At 41.2% G+C, this 24,009-nt stretch overlaps 1 protein-coding gene across 3 annotated transcripts in view; it reads right to left on the minus strand.

The window, feature by feature from the left end:
* The window catches only part of LOC126175727 (uncharacterized), a 140,206-nt gene that overhangs the window by 69,303 nt on the left and 46,894 nt on the right, over window positions 1-24,009 (minus strand). Inside the window, exons 3-4 of one of the 3 annotated variants that reach the window (XM_049922665.1) lie at window positions 14,865-15,025; window positions 8,774-8,933 (exon numbers count right to left, since the gene is read on the minus strand). In XM_049922665.1, coding sequence (XP_049778622.1) covers window positions 8,774-8,933; window positions 14,865-15,025 — 321 coding nt within the window. Of the gene's footprint in view, window positions 1-8,773; window positions 8,956-14,864; window positions 15,026-24,009 lie in introns of those variants that run through there. The other 2 variants (XM_049922667.1, XM_049922666.1) reach the window with 2 other exon arrangements.

A 24,009-nucleotide genomic window follows, 5' to 3' on the forward strand; every position in this document is an offset into this window, starting at 1 on the left:
GCAATTGACATACATTGAGTCTGAGGGCCCAGAGAGATCTAGGTCCTGCGCAGATGCCAGAATTTCCACTTCATCCTCAGACACAGAGCTTGTAGGGAGCGGTGGTATGGGTGCCACTGCAAGGTCTGGGTTCTTGGGGGGGTCTTCTTTTTTGTTTTCTCTCGCAGCTCCTTTGGTTTTTCTGGCTGGGAGGGCTTCACTGAGTCAGTCTCGGGGACTGAGGAGGACCGTGAAGCCCTACGACCAGCTACCTGTGGTTGTTTCAGCCACTGGTGGGTGCCCGCATTGCCACTGGTAGGAATCTGGGAAGGGAGTGACCTGAGGGTCCCCTTCCTAGCAAGAGGAGCTGAAGAAGACGTGCGCTTCCCCGGATGAGAAGTGGGGATGCTGATGTCCCTGATGGTTGGGGGGGGGGGGGGGGGGGGATGTTGCTCCCAATGTAGGTGTTGCGGGAGCAACAGGGACAGAAGTGCCCCCCACCATCAAGGGAGCAGGTGGAGTCTGATGGTTCTGAGAACCAATTGCACACGGTGGAATGGAAGGTGCTAGAACCGATGTAGCGGTCTTGTAAGTGAATGTCATATGCACAGGATGTAGCCTCTCATATTTTGTCTTAGCCTCAGTGTAGGTCAGTCCGTCCAGGGTCTTGTATTCCATAATTTTCCTCTGTTTCTGTAAAATCCTGCAGTCTGGTGAGCAAGGTGAATGATGCTCTTCAAAGTTGACACAGATGGGAGGCGGGGCACATGGTATATTGGGATGTGATGGACATCCATAATCGCTATATGTGACGCTGGAAGGACAACGGGAAGACATATGGCCAAACTTCCAGCACTTAAAGCACCGCATCTGGAGAGGGATATACGGCTTGAGATCACAGTGGCAGACCGTCAATTTGACCTTCTTAGGTAATGTGTCACCCTCGAAGGCCAAAATGAAGGCACTGGTGGCAACCTGATTATCCCTCGGACCCCGATGGACGTACCGGATGAAATGAACACCTTGCCACTCTAAATTGGCGTGCAGCTCGTCGTCAGACTGCAAAAGGAGGCCCCTGTGGAATATAGTGCCCTGGACCATATTTAAGCTCTTATGAGATGTGATGGTAACGGAAACATCCCCCAGCTTGTCATAACCGAGTAACGTCCGAGACTTGGCAGAGGATGTCATTTTTACCAAGACTGACCCTGACCGCATTTTGGACGAGCCCTCCACTTTCCAAACTGAGGCTTCATTGAGATGAAAGATTTCCCATCAACTCTCGTACATACGAGGTACCGGGGCAAATAAGCTTCCTTGTCATCCTTAGCCTGGTACCACATGGGGTGGCCAGGGAGGGGAACGATTCGGGGTCGCATTTCTTTGCATTGAAGTTGGACCTCAATCGCTTAGAGGCTGCTGGTGGTGGACCACAGGCAAGAGATGATGTACTACACTTCATGGCATGTCATCCGCCCTGATGCCACCCAGCCGCAGCAAAAGCCACCTGGCAGGATGGCCACTGCCGGGAGTTCCGAGGCCCCAGGGTGATGGGCATCTACTCCTTGGCATACGTAGGGAATTAACGGAGAAAGCAGAGTGATCCCTGTGTAGTCTGGGGGCTACAACGAACAGGCTACATGGTGGCCCCACGACAATGGACTGGCTACCATGCAGGATATCAGGTGCAAACAAGCAAACAAGGCCATTATCATCATCAGAGCAGAAAACGATACTGCACAGTGGATGGAAGAAAACGCACCCAGGAGGGTGACCTTGCCCAACAGCTGGAGAATGAGCTAAAGTGCAGAGCCATGTCAACAAAAGGCCTCAGCACACGATGCACCACGTAAGGCACCCTGCCCCAATTGGCTCACTCTTCGGGAAAATTTTGAAAAATGGTGGTCAAACCCTACAGGGGACCATCACATAAAGGCTGAAATGTGTGAGACTCCTCTTAGTCGCCTCTTACGAGAGGCAGGAATACCACGGGCCTATTCCACCCCCGGACCGACAGGGGTGTTATCAGGGGGCCACAAATGCATGTGTATATGACAATTCCTCACATACACTGGCTACCATGCTAGGGAGAGGGCAACATTCTCCACACTGCCTGCACAATCCGTAAAAAATTTGAAAGAAGTAGAGCTCAAACCCAGATGTTGGGACAGACACAAATTAACCAAAGTATGTGGTGCGAAATGGGGGACTAAAGTGAAAGAAGCCAAAATCGACATCCTACAAGTGAGCTATTTTGTCAGCTGGGAATCCATCCTAGAGATCTCACCATTCAGATTTTATCAGTTAAAAAAAATTAAAAATTAGCTGTACACTATTCCACACAACCAGCATGTTGTATAATACAGTAAAATGTGATAAAGTGTTTTATAGGTTCTCTGAGGCTGTGCCTTTACTAGACGTAAAAGCAAGGAATTTCAATGTAGGGGTATTAGCTGTCAATCTAAGGTCACTTCGATAGCGTATTTTCTTAGGTTGTGGCCAGGTCTTCATTAAGAACCTTCGTTGTGATGTCAATTCAACAGATGTTTATCTGTAGGAGCATATGGTGTATTTTAATTGAAACTGCAAAACGATGGTGCAACACATATAAACTTACAGTAGAATATATACAGAATCTGTTAAAAGCTTAAAATTTACTTGTTAATTTTGATGATTTCTGTTGTTGTTAACATCCACATTTGTGCAAACTCATATTTGAAAAACAAAGTTTTCTTGATTTTCGACAACTGCTTCTGATACCATCATTAGCAGTGAAACTACTGACTGTCAGTGTTGGCCAAATCTGACAGTCAGAAAGTTGGTTTGAATACTACAGTGCTCATACTAGATATGTTCCTATTGGAGGCAGTATGCCATTGCCTTCCTCTGACTTTGAAGCTGATTTACCCTACCAGTTATTGGGGGACCCAAACTTCAATGTGGCCCTGAAGCACAGTGCTACTTGGCATTTTTCACATGACCATATGTTGCTAGAGGTGAAAGAAGCTTTAAGCAACAGACTGAAATCCTAAAACTGACCAGGGATCTAATCTCAGACATCGCAGCCCACAGTCTGGCACTTCATCACTAAGCCACCAAAACAGAAATAAAATACAGTCCTGAAAAGTCCATACGTGACTTTAACATTTAAATTTCCCAAAAAAGGAAGATTATATAATTAATGTCCTACAGACAACAGAGTACTAGCTAAATTTAACAAGTATGAAGCATGAATTCATCAACGGTGTTTAAGGAAACATTTGAGCATTTGTGACATGTGGTTTATGATTTCCACTTATGCCAAAAGTTTTACGACCTGAATATGAGCAGTGTTGTTGAATATACAAAAGCCACAAAGCTAGGAACTTCTAGAAAAATGCAGAGAATTGATGCTTAATACAGGAACTGGCATTGTCCTGAAAAAATAACAAATGTCGAAATGCATTCAATGTTGCAAATACTAACAGCCATCAGACGTATAAGGAAATGATGACAATGAAAATTTGTGCTGGATTGGGACTCGAACCCAGATTTCCCACTTTGTGCGAGTGCTCACCTTAATAACTTTGGCTATCTATGCCTGACTCACTGGCAGACCAAACTTCACCGAGCGAGGTGGCACAGTGGTTAGCACACTTGACTCGCATTCGAGAGAACGACAGTTCAATCCCGCATCCGGCCATCCTGATTTAGGTTTTCCGTGATTTCCCTAAACTGCTTCAGGCAAATGCCGGGATGGTTCCTTTCACAGGGCACGGCCGACTTCCTTCCCCATCCTTCCCTGATCCGATGAGATCACTGACCTCGCTGTTTGGTCTCTTCCCCTAAAACAACCCAACCAGAGACCCAAACTTCCATAGGTTATCATTCCTGCGTCACAGCCTTTCATATACAGGGGAGGACATTTCAATTGAAAGACGACGTCCGTTATCAGTGAATAAATACAACATTGCAATGCAAATACATTTCATGTATTTTAGGACGGCTGTAGTCACTGTAGTGCCTGTCCTATGGACAAACACGTATGTCTAAAGGAACACTGCATTGTTGTTCTCAACAGCCCAGCCATTGATGCATGTCCGAAGGATTATTACATTGTTCTTAACAATGCAGGCACTGCAATATCGAAAAACAAATGTAATCTAATATATTGCGTGTAAATAAGTAAAAAGGTCCTTTAATATTTGATTAAACTAATGACATTCAATTATTGTGAAAATTCTTAACAACAAAAATATATAGGAGTATGCAAAAGGAGCACTGTAAGGGTGAATGTGCACATAAAACCAATTGTAGGAAAGGCAGATCAAGGATTGAGGTACTTGGGAAGAATCGTACAGAAATGTAATTCATCTACAAAGAATGAAATGTACAAAAATTGTTAGACTGGTTCTGGTGTATTACTCATCACTCTGGGACACTAACCAGGAAGGCTTAATAGAGAAGGTGCAAAGAACAGATATGAATTTCAACTCAAGATTCAATTACTCAGTGTGAAAGAGACTTTAAAATGTTCATCCAACTCTAGCGGCACATGCTATAACAAAGCGTTGTGCACCACAGAGAGACTAGTGTTGACATTAGAGAGAGAGAGAGAGAGAGAGAGAGAGAGAGAGAGAGAGAGAGAGAGAGTATTTCAAGACTAGTGTCTACCAAGTATATATCTGGAAATAAATATACTGGAAGATCAGAGAGTTCAAAAGTGCACGTGTGGTTCATGGCAGTCACTCTCTCAACACACCATCTGTGAATGGAACTGGAATATGTCAAATTAATAGTGCTGTGTGATTTATCTTTACCACATGCCATAAGATGACTTGTTAAGTAAAGATGCAGTTAGAAACAGAAGTAAATCCATATCTTGATCGTGTAATAGGAAAGTGTGCTTCACAGTGGCAGAATATATTAAAAAAATCAATTTAGCCATAGAAGTGTTTTTCTTGTTCAGGGTTTTATGTAGCTGATGGCTCGCTCCTTGTAGTCTAAGCTGAGTCAGAACATTTCATGAGATCTTGACCCGACATAACATCTGACGTATTTACTTTTTGCTTTAATCCAGTTGCCTTTGTTGATTCTCATGAAGTAGAGGTCCTGCTAATCAGTGTATCTGAAATCCCATATGTAACCAAGGAAAGGCTTCACTTCTTCACATTCTGCAGCTATTATTGGGGTAAAGGAAGATAACTTCTTTTCATGTCACATAAAAGCACGTCCACTGCTTTCCTTTCACCAAGCATATACTTCCTTGAATGGGTGTACAGATCATCAGAGTGACCAGTGAATTTGAGTAGAACACAACTTTACTTAGGAGACACAATTCGAAGCCTCAACATGACAGTCAAGATTACAATATATTTCATTTGACATAAAACCATCTAGTATTTTCATTCTTGGAGATTGTGGTTGCTCTTTGACATTCAAGTGACTGCCAGGCTGCAACAGCAAAAAGTAAAAGGCTCCATCCACAGCAGGTAAACCGGTTTATGTGCTATCACACCTTGCCATTTCCTTGTATTCCACACCTACTGTTTACTATCTGCACATACAAAAACAAACACCCACAAACAGTACACATTCCACAACTTACTTCCTACTTAATACTATTCTGTTATGCCGTGCCGGATGGCCACGGCGTGCCAAACTGCACGCGTGTACAGATGTGCTGCATGCGTGCCGTCCAGGGCTCGGTCCGCCTCGCCACTACTAGGCTTTCCTCGGTCTTTTGCAGCACTGCTCGGCACGGCGCGACATTAGACTAGCTGTGCGATGCGACATCTTTTCATCCGGCATAGGGTGCATCAGTTGATTCATAGTGGCAGCCATGTTTATTCCTCGCTATTTGCTAGCGATTCGTAGGAAGTTTATAAGTACTGTACAGTGGTTGTTGCAATGGAACACACGCTCACAAAGAGGCGGGGTAGTGATACAACGTTACGAGCCTTCAGAACTGAATGGGAATTGCAATATTTTTTTGAAGCGAAGGATGAAAATTCTCAATGTCTATTATGCAGTCGCATACTCGCTGGGCACCGGAAATTTGCAACAGAACGGCATTATAACACCACACACAAAGGAGTTAATGATTTAGTTGAGTTGATAGATCAAACAAGTTGGCGGAATTAAGAAGACGTAGTGTTATGCAGCGAGGCGGACCGAACGCGAGTACCACTTACAAATCTTTGTGTTTCTGATGTTTGTATTTGTACTTATTTGTCGTTAGAATTCGAATTTAGAGTTCTAGCGACCTGTCTTTAAAAGCAAGCTACAAAATAACGCTCAAAATTGCAAGAGCGGATAAGCCTTTCAGTGATGGTGATTTCATCAAGGAGAGTATTGGTGAGGCGGCGGAACTCTTGACACCACTGGAAGTAAAGAAGTTTAGTGAAATTAGTCTTTCCAGACAGACAATAGCTTGCCACATAGCAGGTATGGCAGCGGATGTCTACAGGCAGTTAATTGATAGTGCCTGCAAGTTTATTGCATTCTCGATTGCTTTGGACGAGTCGATCGACATTTCGGACACAGCATAACTAGCGATTTATGTTGGTGGAGTCGAAACAAATTTGCACGTGACGGAAGAACTGTTAGATTTAGTACCAATGAAACACACAACGAGGGGTACCGACTTGCTAAAAGCAATTGAAGAGGCAGCTGAAGCCGTTGGCCTGAATTGGAAAATATTAGTTTCAGTCACCACAGATGGAGCGCCAGCAATTCGAGGTGCTCAAAATGGGCTTGTAGCATTGTTGGGTAAAAAACTAGGACGATTGACAGAGGATTTGTTCGGAATTCATTGTTTTGTACACCAAGAAGCTCTTTGTGCTAAGAATGCAAATTTGGAGCACGTGATGAAGTTGGTAGTCACCATAGTACATTTTTTGAAGTCGCATGGCTTAGTACACCGTCAGTTTCAATAGTTTCTCATGGAACTCAACGAAGAGTATGGAGATGTTACTTACCGCTGGAAAATACTTTGGTTAAGTCGAGGATCGTGCCTCGAAAAGAGCCAAAATTAGAAGATGCAAAATGGATTGCAGACCTCGCCTTTTTAGTTGATCTGATTGCACACTTGAACGCTCTGAATAAGACTTTGCAAGTAGCAGCTTATTTCTGATCTGATGAAAAAAGTGGATGCATTTAATAAGAAACTTGCATTGTGGAAGGAACAACTCATGGAAAATTAATACCGCCCATTGCCCTATGCTCTTTAAAGTCAGAGAGAACGCAACTTCTGACGAATTCGTTTCTGTGTTGGAGGAACTACAGGCACAATTTTGTAAACATTTTCAGGACACTGCCAGTCGGACATCTGTTTTTGAACTATTTTCTAGACCCTTTGCCGTTTCAGTTGAAAGTACTCCAGTGCATTTGCAAATTGATCGATCTGCAGTGTAATTCCCGTTTAAAGGACAAATTTTTTTACGTAAAAACTGTCCAGCAATTTTACGAAGGTTTTCCTCGGGAAGAGTTCCCCGTCTCCGCAATGAGGCTGCAAAAGGTACATCAGTGTTTGGATCGACATACGTGTGCGAAAGTTTTATTTCGATTATGAAACTAAATGAGTCAGGACAACGTGGCAATCTGAGTGACGAAAATATGAGAAACTGTCTGCTTTTGTCCGTGTACCATCAGTTAGTACCGGATGCATACTTTATTCTGTCCACAGTGAACCAAAAATAATTAAATTGATGGTGATAATTTTGTTGTATTTGTCATATGTTTTGTTGAGGATTGTAGTTATTGCAAATTTTGTACAGTAGTTCCAGAATATAAAATTTGCTTGTTTCACATGTAGTTGGAATCACTTATTCCACATCATACTGCATGCTGTAGACTACTTTCAAGTCTGTTTCTATATCTCAGCTCAAATGTAAGAATTTTACGAGTGACGGTGTTAGAAGCATGATATTGTTGGTGTAATGCAGTTTCAAACCCAGCATTATTGTTATTTTTCTGTAGGTGTACGAACAGCCAACAAAGATTCAGTATTGCTCAACATGATGTGTTGTACAGAGTTTAATATTATCAAATGTCATAATATGAAACTAAGCCACATGCTAGCAGGGCAGTGTTCCTTACGCGAATGCACTGTCGCGTGCGGCGTGTTCGTAGTTCCACGCATGCGCGCGCAGTCATCTGGTGTGGTAGTGGGGGACGTGTGATGTCAGAAGGGAGCGATCCGCACGCGTGTGAAACCTCGGCACACGTGCCGCGTTCTTTGCCGTTCCTGGTGTAAGCTTAGGGACTGATGACCTTAGCAGTTAAGTCCCATAAGATTTCACACACATTTGAACATTTTTATTCTGTCATGATCATCTTTCCTCATACTACACAAAGAGTGTGAAATGTCGTTTGCCTAAATCGCATGTAACACTTCACCCTGAGATGATGCTTCCCAGATTTGGTGCTGGGGACATCAAAGATGCAGATAAAGAAACAGATACGAAACAGTGTATTACTTTCAAAAATGTGAGACAACTGCGTACAATGCTATGTTATAGAAACTACCGCATAGATAACCACTGAGAATTAAGAAATGAATAACACTGTTGCTCTATTCCGGTGCTCGTGTTATAACAGTTTTTCATCCGAGTAATAAAAGAATTTTAATTACAGTAACTAAAACATACATGACCATAGGCTTTTACAATTAGAGTTTAGCAGAAGCTAATATGTACCATAGTACTGTATTAGTTGCTAAGCAGTGACCAATAACATGAAAAGATAAGCAATTTAAGAAATAATTCAAAGAATAAAAAAGTTACGGTAGACCATATGTTTGAATATTTCTTACTTCAAAGACCACTCTATTTCATCATACACTTCAAGATTTTCATCTCTTTCTTCTTTCACTAATTTAATTTCCATTTCTATAACTGCAGCATCATTACATAAATATAGAGAATCATCTTCAAAAGTTCCGCCATTTGTTTCTTCGGCTTTCAGGATCTCCCACCGGAAACAAAAGAAAACACACTATAAACTATATCTGATTGTGTCTGTCTCTCTCTCTCTCTCTCTCTCTCTCTCTCTCTCTCTCTCTCTCTCTCTCTCTCTCACACACACACACACACACACACACACACACACACACACACACACAGCTTTTAAGTTTATTGGAATACAAACCGGTTGACTAAAGGTGATATATTTTACACCTTTGTATTTAATTAGCTTTATATAGCACAATAATGACCTAACTTACCTGTCAGTGTGCACCTCCTTAGCAGCAGCACAAACAACATTGCAACATTAATATATAATTGAATCCATCCCATGTCCAATGGATATGTTTTGAGTCACTGGGAACTTTAGTATTTAATGTCCCATCGCAGTGCAAGCTCTGAACGGAGAAAGAAATGATCCTTTTGCTTAACAAAGAAAACATCCAGGGATTTGCTTTGAGTGATTTAGAGGAACCATGGAAATCTAAATCTGGTTGGCCAGATGAGAATTTCAACAGTCACTACCATGGGTGCAACTCCAGAGTCCTAACCACTAAATCACCTAGCTATGGTTTTCCTTGTTCACTTCGTGTTGGTGGGAGAAATTGTACATGTACATAAATAGATTCCACCCCCCCCCCCCCCCCCCCATGAACCATGGACCTTGCCGTTGGTGGGTAGGCTTGCGTGCCTCAGCGATACAGATGGCCGTACCGTAGATGCAACCACAACGGAGGGGTATCTGTTGAGAGGCCAGACAAACATGTGGTTCCTGAAGAGGGGCAGCAGCCTTTTCAGTAGTTGCAAGGGCAACAGTCTGGACGATTGACTGATCTGGGCTTGTAACATTAACCAAAACGGCCTTGCTGTGCTGGTACTGCGAACGGCTGAAAGCAAGGGAAAACTACAGCCGTAATTTTTCCCGAGGACATGCAGCTCTACTGTATGATTAAATGATGATGGCGTCCTCTTGGGTAAAATATTCCGGAGGTAAAATAGTCCCCCATTCAGATCTCCGGGCGGGGACTACTCAGGAGGACGTCGTTATCAGGAGAAAGAAAACTGGCGTTCTACGGATCGGAGTGTGGAATGCCAGATCCCTTAATCGGGCAGGTAGATTAGAAAATTTAAAAAGGGAAATGAATAGGTTAAAGTTAGATATAGTGGGAATTAGTGAAGTTCGGTGGCAGGAGGAACAAGACTTTTGGTCAGGTGATTACAGGGTTATAAATACAAAATCAAATAGGGGTAATGCAGGAGTAGGTTTAATAATGAACAAAAAAATAGGAGTGCGGGTTAGCTACTACAAACAGCATAGTGAACGCATTATTGTGGCCAAGATAGACACAAAGCCCATGCCTACTACAGTAATACAAGTTTATATGCCAACTACCTCTGCAGATGATGAAGAAATAGATGAAATGTATGACGAGATAAAAGAAATTATTCAGGTGGTAAAGGGAGACGAAAATTTAATAGTCATGGGTGACTGGAATTCGTCAGTAGGAAAAGGGAGAGAAGGAAACATAGTAGGTGAATATGGATTGGGGGGAAGGAATGAAAGAGGAAGCCGCCTTGTAGAATTTTGCACAGAGCATAACTTAATCATAGCCAACACTTGGTTCAAGAATCATAAAAGAAGGTTGTATACCTAGAAGAATCCTGGAGATACTAAAAGGTATCAGATAGATCATATAATGGTAAGACAGAGATTTAGGAACCAGGTTTTAAATTGTAAGACATTTCCTGGGGCAGATGTGGATTCTGACCACAATCTATTGGTTATGAACTGCAGATTGAAACTGAAGAAACTGCAAAAAGGTGGGAATTTAAGGAGATGGGACCTGGATAAACTGAAAGAACCAGAGGTTGTAGAGAGTTTCAGGGAGAGCATAAGGGAACAATTGACAGGAATGGGGGAAAGAAATACAGTAGAAGAAGAATGGGTAGCTCTGAGGGATGAAGTAGTGAAGGCAGCAGAGGATCAAGTAGGTAAAAAGACGAGGGCTAATAGAAATCCTTGGGTAACAGAAGAAATATTGAATTTAATTGATGAAAGGAGAAAATATAAAAATGCAGTAAATGAAGCAGGCAAAAAGAAATACAAACGTCTCAAAAATGATATCGACAGGAAGTGCAAAATGGCTAAGCAGGGATGGCTAGAGGACAAATGTAAGGATGTAGAGGCTTGTCTCACTAGGGGTAAGATAGATACTGCCTACAGGAAAATTAAAGAGACCTTTGGAGAGAAGAGAACCACTTGTATGAATATCAAGAGCTCAGATGGCAACCCAGTTCTAAGCAAAGAAGGGAAGGCAGAAAGGTGGAAGGAGTATATAGAGGGTTTATACAAGGGCGATGTACTTGAGGACAATATTATGGAAATGGAAGAGGATGTAGATGAAGACGAAATGGGAGATAAGATACTGCGTGAAGAGTTTGACAGAGCACTGAAAGACCTGAGTCGAAACAAGGCCCCGGGAGTAGACAACATTCCATATGAACTACTGATGGCCTCGGGAGAGCCAGTCATGACAAAACTCTACCATCTGGTGAGCACGATGTACGAGACAGGCGAAATACCCTCAGACTTCAAGAAGAATATAATAATTCCAATCCCAAAGAAAGCAGGTGGTGACAGATGTGAAAATTACCGAACTATCAGTTTAATAAGTCACAGCTGCAAAATACTAAAGCGAATTCTTTACAGACGAATGGAAAAACTGGTAGAAGCCGACCTCGGGGAAGATCAGTTTGGATTCGGTAGAAATGTTGGAACACGTGAGGCAATACTGACCTTACGACTTATCTTAGAAGAAAGATTAAGAAAAGGCAAACCTACGTTTCTAGCATTTGTAGACTTAGAGAAAGCTTTTGACAATGTTAACTCGAATACTCTCTTTCAAATTCTGAAGGTGGCAGGGGTAAAATACAGGGAGTGAAAGGGTATTTACAGTTTGTACAGAAACCAGATGGCAGTTATAAGAGTCGAGGGGCATGAAAGGGAAGCAGTGGTTGGGAAAGGAGTAAGACAGGGTTGTAGCCTCTCCCCGATGTTATTCAATCTGTATATTGAGCAAGCAGTAAAGGAAACAAAAGAAAAATTCGGAGTAGGTATTAAAATTCAAGGAGAAGAAGTAAAAACTTTGAGGTTCGCCGATGACATTGTAATTCTGTCAGAGACAGCAAAGGACTTGGAAGAGCAGTTGAACGGAATGGATGGTATCTTGAAAGGAGGATATAAGATGAACATCAACAAAAGCAAAACGAGGATAATGGAATGTAGTCAAATTAAGTCGGGTGATGCTGAGGGAATTAGATTAGGAAATGAGACACTTAAAGTAGTAAAGGAGTTTTGCTATTTAGGGAGTAAAATAACCGATGATGGTCGAAGTAGAGAGGATATAAAATGTAGACTGGCAATGGCAAGGAAAGCATTTCTCAAGAAGAGGAATTTGTTAACATCGAGTATAGATTTAAGTGTCAGGAAGTCGTTTCTGAAAGTATTTGTATGGAGTGTAGCCATGTATGGAAGTGAAACATGGACGATAACTAGTTTGGACAAGAAGAGAATAGAAGCTTTCGAAATGTGGTGCTACAGAAGAATGCTGAAGATAAGGTGGGTAGATCACGTAACTAATGAGGAGGTATTGAATAGGATTGGGGAGAAGAGAAGTTTGTGGCACAACTTGACTAGAAGAAGGGATCGGTTGGTAGGACATGTTTCGAGGCATCAAGGGATCACAAATTTAGCATTGGAGGGCAGTGTGGAGGGTAAAAATCGTAGAGGGAGACCAAGAGATGAATACACTAAGCAGATTCAGAAGGATGTAGGTTGCAGTAGATACTGGGAGATGAAGAAGCTTGCACAGGATAGAGTAGCATGGAGAGCTGCATCAAACCAGTCTCAGGACTGAAGACCACAACAACAAACAGATTCCACCACAAGGTATGGTGCAAGGAACCTGAAGCCACGACAGAAATGCAAAGTCTTTTTGTATTTTTTACTGAGATGAAAAGATTCTAGGAGTCATCGGCTGATGAGTCTGAGTGGATGTTTTTTCAGTCCATGCTCACAGACCTCACAAAACCTAGTGACAGGCAGGGAAGAGCTCTAACTGCAAAATTTCTGCTGCTGTTGAATGAGCAGCTAGATGAAACCAAGAAGAAGATGTGTAATTTTCGTCAACATCATCATGGGCTTCTTCCATTTCTAACACAACATTGTCTATTCATACACAGAATTTGCCACTAATTCTACAACATCAATGGTGGCTTATTTACATCAGATCCGGCAATGTTCCTTATACGTACATGTGAATCTGAATCATATTCTACCATAACTCACTGAACAGTTGCAGCTTTTCAAATCGTACTCATTACCTATATATGTAGTTCACTGAGTTAAGTACCACAGTATGTGGCCTTATTAAAAATAAATTCTTCATAGTGGCATTTTTAATGTAATGATCACATTTTCACTAACTTATCTTATTGTAATCAGTAGTTTCTCAGCAGGAGAAATAGCAAGCCAAAAATTTGTGTCCTGCTTTTCAGTTGATACTAGTTGCTCTAAAAAGTGGAAACTGTTCTGTATTCACTCTGCAGAATTTGGTTCATGTTGAGAGCGTTCACAAGGAGCCATTGCCAAACTATGTTTCACATTAATAGCGTTGCACAGGTGCACTCAGCATTTCCTTTCTTTTTCAGTTGTTAGAGCTTTAAATATCGATAAGCCAAAACAGAAGAACTCAAGGTTGCAACTGAGCCTGAAACACAACTTGTCCTGTCTTGTTTGTCATAATGCAGGTCGCATCGTGTATTGTATTGCAGACTGTATCATCCCAGTGGGAACACAAATACCGCACCAATAAGTACTGCATCACAAGACCTTTATTACAATGAACAATATCATACATTGCCTCAGTGTGAACACACGTTATTAAACAGCTTTAGACTGAACAGCCTTTGTATGTCCATCTTTTCAGAGATGGGAACCCTGACAGTTCACTATAGAATGTCAAATCAAATACCTTTCAGCTGTCTATCTGTAACTTCGAAACTGTTATTTTATTGGGCTTTCAGTTTTGGCGGTCTATTACCCCATCTTCAGGCCCCCTGACCAACGTGTAGGAAGATTCAAACCTCAGTTCTGGTCACAATAGGGGCCTGCATTCAAAGACTGGTATGTAGATTCCAACTTAATACAACGATCACTTCAAACAGCATCTGCACACCATTGATGGAACATTCTGTGTACATTCTAACATATGGCTGAATGAGATCTTGAATCATGGTGTGCAATTAATAATCTTGTGAGCTAAGTCTCAAACTGAATGCTAGTAGAATTCAAGAAACAATGTTGCTGTGGACTTCCCATATTGCCACAGGTAAAAAATAGGATGTAGGATCCTACATGAATTGCAACTGAAGACATAGTGTCAGATCCTGAAAGTGAAAAGCTCAGTGATGAAATAATGCATGTAGAGTTCAGTTGCAGCATTATGCCGAAGTATTTTACTAATCAATGTGACTGTGTCAAGCTGTACACCACTATAACAGGACTGTTTTCTGTACTCATTTGCACTGGACTTGAACAACAAAATAGAATTTGTTTCTGTAATGTTTTTAATCAAAGCAGTTCTATACATTTATTACAGGCCTATTATGTCTTTCAAATACTCTAACTTCCATTTTAAGTGTAGCCACCTAACACGACACATGAATAATAGGATTCATTATTAATCACCTACATAACAAAATTACTAAACTATTTTAATAATTATGGCTCCATCATAAGATGCTTCTACATGACAAATCACTGAAGACTTACTCTTTTTCTCTTCATGTCACACCAAGCGTTAAAGTTGTTAACATAATCAACAGTAATTACTGTAAAATCTAGCCACATCACTCTGAAGTAATGTTTTATTGTTACTTACTGTCCCAGGTCAGCTTCTGTGGGTACATTGCCATCAGAAATATTTGTAAAACAGTCCTTCATCAACAGATGAACTGCTGCAATTTCATTCTTATCGACTGCGCATTTAGACAGCCTTTCTTCAAAATCCTTCAACATGCGGCAAGTTCCAGTCATACTGCTGTGAAAATATATCAGTGTTATGAATGTAATGTTAAAAAAATAATAATAAGATAGGTAAATTAGAACAAATATAGGCTGAAGTGGCAAATCACATTCAATTGAAATCAAATATCATGTTGAAGAGGCACATGAAGACTTTACAAAATCTCTTCAAAAAATCTTTTCAGTATGCATACAAAACTACAGCTTATGAAGTCATTGTTGTTGCATTATATGGGAAAGAATACAACTTCTGTGAGTCGTGATAATGCTTTGTTAAACACCTCTCGGTTCATCAGTGAGTTTTACGGTTGAGTGTTTTTTAGCGTGCACTAGTGTTGCAGTAGTTAATGTCCAGTCTCCAGGCATGGTCGATCATGAATGCTTGGTTGGAGGAAGTATTCAAAAGAAAGAAAAATAGAGTACTAAATTTCAGGGTCGTGTGTCAGGAGAATGTCTAACAGTAGCTTACAAGTAGGGAATGTCGTCCAAGACTCAAGCCTTCATCAAAGTTGAAGTTTGAATAAAACTCCATGTTATGATTTATTACAACAATTTAACAACACCACTCAGCAAAGGATATAATAAACCAATAGTGGCATTTCAGTCCACTGTATTTAATGAACACCCAACCAGTCATCTAATAAGGTTAATGATGAAAAAAGCCATAATCGACAAGAAATGAAGTGAGCAACAAGGAGGAACCTCACAAGCTAATTAAATCATATGTCTTCACAGTTTTCCTGTATGGGCCAGAAGTATGGACCCTCAAAAGGGCTACAAAAAGCAATGAATGCCATTGTGATGTGGATTTCTAGAAACAGTCAAAATATCCTGGACTGACAATGGTCCAAACTGCTAAAAGGGTTGGAAATTGGAGACCATCAAGAAAATGAAACTTTATTAACTCAGTCAAGTGACTCCTGAGTGGTACAGACAAGACTCTTCAAGGTAAAATAGTCACAGATATTGATGAATCTGATCCTCTGAAATTCAAGAAATTGATTTCGAGTTTCATCTAATGATCTTTTCTAAATGGCAATGGATAAAGTAAAAATTGCTTTGTGGTGCAGTAATATTGAGTTATGGCTCAGCATTTGAAGAAAATTATGTTGATGGCATATTAAACTATCCCGTTCGTGAGGTACAACCCCAGTAACAAGGGAGGATAACAAAGTATTGCACAATAACTTTTTTCTCCCCTGGTATCACAGCTGAAATATTGAAATTTCACAATGATACAGTTTGAAATTTGCACTACAAGGGTATTTTGTTTTCACGTGCAGCTCTAACAAGAGAATCCCGATCTATGAAAAAACATGGTGTGTACATTACTGCCGACAGCTTGTGAAGAGCAGAAAAGCAGAGTTCGATATTTTTTGGCCAAAGCTCATAAACTGAGTGAAATTCACAGGGACACGCATGGCATGCACAAGGACGACTGTACGGACTGTAGCAACATCTCCAGGTGGCGTGCATTGTTCCAAGAGGTCTGTGTGGACTTAAATGATTCGGCGCACTCTGGGTGGCCAGAAACAGCTGCAACCCCACAGACAATGAGGCAGCAATTTTTGAATTACTGGCATGTGCAACTGTGAAACTTATTGCACCAGTCAACATTTCCTACAGTGTCACGTATTATATTATTCATAAAATATTGAAATTTCATAAAATTAGTGCTCACTGGGTGTCTAAGAACCTGACAGGCAACCACAAGGGTCAGTGAATGATGGCAAGCCTGGATCAGTTAAAGCATTATGCTGCAGAAGAGCATGAATTTCTGAAAGGAATCGTCACTAGTGATGAGTCGTGGGCATACCACTACACATCATGCAGGCCTCTATGGAGTGGAAACATTCTGGTTCCCAATTCGAAAAAAAACTGAAAGTTGCTCAGGCTGCTAGGTAAGTGCTTCAGACAGTGTTCTGGGATATACACGATGTGTTACGGGTGAACTTTGCTGAAAACCTGACCACTGTGAATGCTGAAGCCTATATGAAAACTTTAGTCAAGTTGTGAGTGCTCTTTGTGACAAACGCCACAACATTAATGCTAACGGTATCAAACTTCTTCATGACAATACTTGCCCCCATCTTACTGCTCCTGTTCATAAGGAAATCGCCAAATTTGGGTGGGAAGTGCTGTATAATCCACCATACAGTCCAGATCTTGTACCGTTGCACTGTTTGGTCTCTTGAAGAAATACCTAGCTGGTCAAAGCTTTGTGACAGATGCAAAAGTGTAATCAGCAATCCACAGATGGCTACACTCCAACCAATCGAACTTCTACGAACACTGCATACTGAAACTGGTACCATGATGGAAGAAATGTGTCGAGAACATTGGCGACTATAGAGAAAAGTAGGTAAATTATGTAAGTCCATTTGTGATTTTTTTATATTAGTTACCTATAAAATTTTTTGGCAGTAAAATTATTGTGCGTTACTTTCTGATCTTCCCTTCTAAATATGAAGAAGGTGGGAACTATTTGCAACTAGCTGAAATATGGCATACGAGATACATTATTTATCACCCTAGAGGTGCATTCAATTGGTATTTATTCTCATTGTTAAATGATTATTTTATCAAAGTAAGTTGCTTCAAGACAGTTCTCCTTTATCAATGCTGAATTTGACAATACTTGTAATGACACAGCTTCTCATCCTGTTTAAAATCATCACCCACTATACTCATAAACACAGTCAGTGTTTCAGAAGATAACTGTGTGAAGAACTACCGGACATATAGAAAATGACATATTAATGGATAGAGCATTGCTACACATTACAATTCTTAATATGTGCTGTGGTGTACTTTTACTAGGGGTGAGGTATGTCAGAATACATAGACAAATCACCCACTCTCTACAGTTGCATAAGACTAGTTCACACTTGTAGATAGGCAACCCAATGAACATATTTCCAAAGTGGGCTGCTCTCATACTTTCCCGGGGAAAATTGTGTCAGTGGCTTCAATGCATTATATGCATACACTGACTTGTGTTACAAGTGGTGCTGACCTGTATGCTGAGTTAAAAACTTGGAGAGATGCTCTATTCGTTGATGTGTGTCTACATTCCGCAAGTCTTGTACTTTTTGCACAGATCACAGTGAGAGGTACTTCCCCTACATCCACACCTGCCAGCGAACAATGAGATGCTTTAAATGTTATAATAACGTCCACTTTTCCCTATGACTCTTAGCAGCTATCCCATTGTCCACAAGCATCTGGGGTAGGGAAGTAGTCAGGTTAATGGCTCTCTCAGACACATGTTGAACGTGTGAAGCAGTGGAGAACAGAATGGAACAGGTGTCGTCTGAGAATGGCAGCATCAGCATTTTCCTTATGGCATAAAAGAGGTCCATACAAATCATAGGAGAGGGTACACACTATAGAGGTGGCAAGAGCAAACTGTACACAGACAAAAGGGGGCAGTTGGAGGTCCTCACCTAGAGCTTCCAATAGTATCTCAGTTGGTCTATGCATTTTTTGGGTGATTCATCAGCAGTGTGAACAGCGACGAGAATGAATTTTCACTCTACAGCAGAGTGTGCACTGATATGAAATTCCAGGTTAGAGTAATGGTCCAGCACACAGTTTTAACCTGCCAGAAAGTTTAAGTCCGAACTGCTGGTTGTGAAACAGAGTCAAATAACATCGAAAGGTTGCGATCTGACAGATTTTAATTGCATAGGTCGCCAAGAACTGCCGATATCTGACCCTCAGTGGTGGGATATCAGCTTCCACCACTAGACTGTCTACAAGGCTCACACAGAAAGCTCCAGTTGACAACCGCATACCATTGAGACAGACAGGACCTAACAAGCTCAGTACTGATGGTGGTGCTGCTGACTATTAAGCAACGCATCTATAGTCCGAGCACGATAAAATCAAAGCTTTGCAGCATCAGAGAAGAACTGTGTAGTCTGTGGCTAAGGAGATGCTGACCTCAAAAGTTCGAAGCTCCATGGGCTTCAAGTACATTACTGACGTAAAGTTTTGTGTACATATGCATAGTGCTGAGTCTACCAAAGTGTACAACGCAAGTTTTCATGGGAGAAAATTGATATTCATGAGTCAGGGTTCAGTTATATACAGTCATAGACAAAAAGCCTGACCTCTGGCCTTGCTGATCACCGGCCTTGCAGCCACTTTTTCTTCAATTCTTTAAATAGCATTCTGCTGTATGCTAAAGTTATCAGTCTGATGTAACTTCAAAGAGAATTTGCTTCACTTTCTAACCCACCTGTAATAGCAAAAACTCATGGCCGCATCAAGATCAGAAAAGTTCATACTCGAGAGTTTCCTTGGCGTAATGTGGTCACTGGCTACACACCACCTCACGTCAGGTGCTGTCCAACCAGGAAATTGCAGTTCTATAAGTATTTAGTAGGAAAAGGGAGAGAAGGAAACATAGTAGGTGAATATGGATTGGGGGGAAGGAATGAAAGAGGAAGCCGCCTTGTAGAATTTTGCACAGAGCATAACTTAATCATAGCCAATACTTGGTTCAAGAATCATAAAAGAAGGTTGTATACCTGGAAGAATCCTGGAGATACTAAAAGGTATCAGATAGATTATATAATGGTAAGACAGAGATTTAGGAACCAGGTTTTAAATTGTAAGACGTTTCCAGGGGCAGATGTGGATTCTGACCACAATCTATTGGTTATGAACTGTAGATTGAAACTGAAGAAACTGCAAAAAGGTGGGAATTTAAGGAGATGGGACCTGGATAAACTGAAAGAACCAGAGGTTGTAGAGAGTTTCATGGAGAGCATAAGGGAACAATTGACAGGAATGGGGGAAAGAAATACAGTAGAAGAAGAATGGGTAGCTCTGAGGGATGAAGTAGTGAAGGCAGCAGAGGATCAAGTAGGTAAAAAGACGAGGGCTAATAGAAATCCTTGGGTAACAGAAGAAATATTGAATTTAATTGATGAAAGGAGAAAATATAAAAATGCAGTAAATGAAGCAGGCAAAAAGAAATACAAACGTCTCAAAAATGATATCGACAGGAAGTGCAAAATGGCTAAGCAGGGATGGCTAGAGGACAAATGTAAGGATGTAGAGGCTTGTCGCACTAGGGGTAAGATAGATACTGCCTACAGGAAAATTAAAGAGACCTTTGGAGAGAAGAGAACCACTTGTATGAATATCAAGAGCTCAGATGGCAACCCAGTTCTAAGCAAAGAAGGGAAGGCAGAAAGGTGGAAGGAGTATATAGAGGGTTTATACAAGGGCGATGTACTTGAGGACAATATTATGGAAATGGAAGAGGATGTAGATGAAGACGAAATGGGAGATAAGATACTGCGTGAAGAGTTTGACAGAGCACTGAAAGACCTGAGTCGAAACAAGGCCCCGGGAGTAGACAACATTCCATTTGAATTACTGATGGCCTCAGGAGAGCCAGTCATGAAAAAACTCTACCATCTGGTGAGCACGATGTATGAGACAGGCGAAATACCCTCAGACTTCAAGAAGAATATAATAATTCCAATCCCAAAGAAAACAGGTGTTGACAGATGTGAAAATTACCGAACTATCAGTTTAATAAGTCACAGCTGCAAAATACTAAAGCGAATTCTTTACAGACGAATGGAAAAACTGATAGAAGCCGACCTCGGGGAAGATCAGTTTGGATTCCGTAGAAATGTTGGCACACGTGAGGCAATACTGACCTTACGACTTATCTTAGAAGAAAGATTAAGAAAAGGCAAACCTACGTATCTAGCATTTGTAGACTTAGAGAAAGCTTTTGACAATGTTAACTGGAATACTCTCTTTCAAATTCTGAAGGTGGCAGGGGTAAAATACAGGGAGCGAAAGGCTATTTACAGTTTGTACAGAAACCAGACGGCAGTTATAAGAGTCGAGGGGCATGAAAGGGAAGCAGTGGTTGGGAAAGGAGTAAGACAGGGTTGTAGCCTCTCCCCGATGTTATTCAATCTGTATATTGAGCAAGCAGTAAAGGAAACAAAAGAAAAATTCGGAGTAGGTATTAAAGTTCATGGAGAAGAAGTAAAAACTTTGAGGTTCGCCGATGACATTGTAATTTTGTCAGAGACAGCAAAGGACTTGGAAGAGCAGTTGAACGGAATGGACAGTGTCTTGAAAGGAGGATATAAGATGAACATCAACAAAAGCAAAACGAGGATAATGGAATGTAGTCAAATTAAGTCGGGTGGTGCTGAGGGAATTAGATTAGGAAATGAGACACTTAAAGAAGTAAAGGAGTTTTGCTATTTAGGGAGTAAAATAACCGATGATGGTCGAAGTAGAGAGGATATAAAATGTAGACTGGCAATGGCAAGGAAAGCGTTTCTCAAGAAGAGGAATTTGTTAACATCGAGTATAGATTTAAGTGTCAGGAAGTCGTTTCTGAAAGTATTTGTATGGAGTGTAGCCATGTATGGAAGTGAAACATGGACGATAACTAGTTTGGACAAGAAGAGAATAGAAGCTTTCGAAATGTGGTGCTACAGAAGAATGCTGAAGATAAGGTGGGTAGATCACGTAACTAATGAGGAGGTATTGAATAGGATTGGGGAGAAGAGAAGTTTGTGGCACAACTTGACTAGAAGAAGGGATCGGTTGGTAGGACATGTTTCGAGGCATCAAGGGATCACAAATTTAGCATTGGAGGGCAGTGTGGAGGGTAAAAATCGTAGAGGGAGACCAAGAGATGAATACACTAAGCAGATTCAGAAGGATGTAGGTTGCAGTAGATACTGGGAGATGAAGAAGCTTGCACAGGATAGAGTAGCATGGAGAGCTGCATCAAACCAGTCTCAGGACTGAAGACCACAACAACAACAACAAGTATTTGCCACTTGTCATTTTTATGCAAGTTTTGGCTTGACAGTGAGTGACTGTATGGCTTCCAATGGAAGTCCTGAATAGTTTTTATAATCTTGTCTCTTTCAGTAAAGACTTTGATTTTGATGATCTCCTCGATCAGCCTTTCATTTCAGCGATCTCTTCTGATGACCTCCTTTATGTTTTTGTAGAGGTCTCCATATTTTGATGTGTTTCTGTCGGTGTTTCGCCTTTATTTCGTTTCGAGGCTGAATCTCTGATTTTTCTGTTTTTACAGAGCACTGGCTTTCATTACTGCTGTTCAAATACTGCCGGTAATTTCTGTCTTTCGATCAGATCTATTCCTCTTAACTTTTCTGTTGGTAGTTCTCTATCAGCTATTTATTATTGGTCAGCTCTTCCTTTCCATCATATGGTTTCTATCGAGATGAGTGTTAATATAAATCCTGGCCTAACTGCCATATGGTCACTACCTCTCTTGAAGAGATTTATGACAGGCATATCTGAGTAAATTTGCTTATTGAATAAGAGGATGTAGTCACCTTCATTCTTAACCTTGCTGTCAGGGATTCTCTAGGATCACTTCTTTTTCGGATTTTTCTTGTAAAATTTCTTCATTAACATTCTTTGTTAACAAAATACATATCATATGTCCCATCTGGGTTTGCTTAGAAAGTCCAAAATTTCCAATGAAGGGATGATGATCCGTGGTCTTCACTAATATCTTGATAGTAGTATTAAGAAAAATGTGTGGTGTCGGATCCATTGGACTGTGCAGACAACATACATGAGGAGTACTATGACAATGATATACCCTTAACAAGATAAAGTGATACTGAAACAGGTGTCAAGCCATTTAGTTCACCGTCATTATAGCTTAGGGAGCCACAAATCCTGTATCCAGTGAAATGCAATATAGGACAATCATTATACAAGGAGTGGTGGCTACAAATAATTACTGAGCATAGCATCTTCTCTTTATCTTTGGCATGACTGGTCGTGTGTCGGCTATTCTATTTAGCTGGCCTTTGCCGTGGTACGACTGGCTGTGCGAAGCATTAAAGGAACACGCTAGGATGGTCATGGGGTTGGTTGGTTTGCAAAAAGGTGAAAGAGAGAGTTACATGTACGACTGGGTGAGGACAGTACGCCCGTGTGCCAAGTGGTGACGCGAATGTGGCTGGGGATGGCAGCCAGCACTTCAGCAAGTCAGGGTCACTGTTGGCTTGATGTGATGCAGAGGGCGACACAGCTGAGTTTTGTTTCTTTTGTTTTGTTTTTGGGCGCAAAAATAACTAGAGTCATAAACGCCCATGCCAGAACTGTAGAAAATGAAAACGAAGACAAATAGAGGAGTTAAAAACGACTATACATTAATCCCAATCAATGGAAGAGAAGACAGCTGAAAACAGGAGAAAGGTCTATAAAATATACCATAGAGTAACAGAGGGCCTGAACAAAAGTTTAATTTCCTTCGTCATATTGCTATGACAGATAAAAAGTAAAATGCGGTCGACAGCCCATATGTCATTCGCGAAAACGGCCAGTAACTCAGATGGCAAACACAAACGTGGACATAAGTGGTTAAAAAAAAGAACTTCCCATCAGGAAATGGTGCACAGTTATAGGTTGAAGGAAATGGGTACAAAGTGGTGGGGGGAGCACCACTTAACAAATGGCAATGGCTAAAAAGACAGTGCCCGATACGCAACCTGGCTAAAATGATCTCCTCACAGCAAGAGGGCTGAGAGGAGGTCATCCAAGCTGCTGGGAAAGGCTTAATAACCAGGAGCTTGTTCCCTTGACGGGAGGGTCATTGGTGATGCCAGATGGCAACACAGAGATCACCAAGGCATTGTAAGAACTAGCGGGTTGAGGTACAAGGATTGCAGCCTTGGCAGCTGCATCAATGGCCTCATTTCCTGTCAGACCAACGAGGCCAAGAACCCACATTACATTATAGTGGCTCCATCAAGAATAAGCAAGTGACAGTTTTCCTGGACTCGCACTAAGGAACGGACAGTGTACAGCACACAGAGGCTTTGAAAGACACAGAGTGTCAGAACAGATGACGCAATTGAAAAGCCTGTGTCGCCAGATGTATTGTGTGGCCTGATACAATGCGAGGAGCTCTGCAGTAAATACTGAGCAGTGTTCTGGAAACTGATACCGATGAAAGTC

The sequence above is a fragment of the Schistocerca cancellata genome, chromosome 3 (genome assembly GCF_023864275.1).
Source record: "Schistocerca cancellata isolate TAMUIC-IGC-003103 chromosome 3, iqSchCanc2.1, whole genome shotgun sequence".
NCBI classification, from domain to species: domain Eukaryota; kingdom Metazoa; phylum Arthropoda; class Insecta; order Orthoptera; family Acrididae; genus Schistocerca; species Schistocerca cancellata.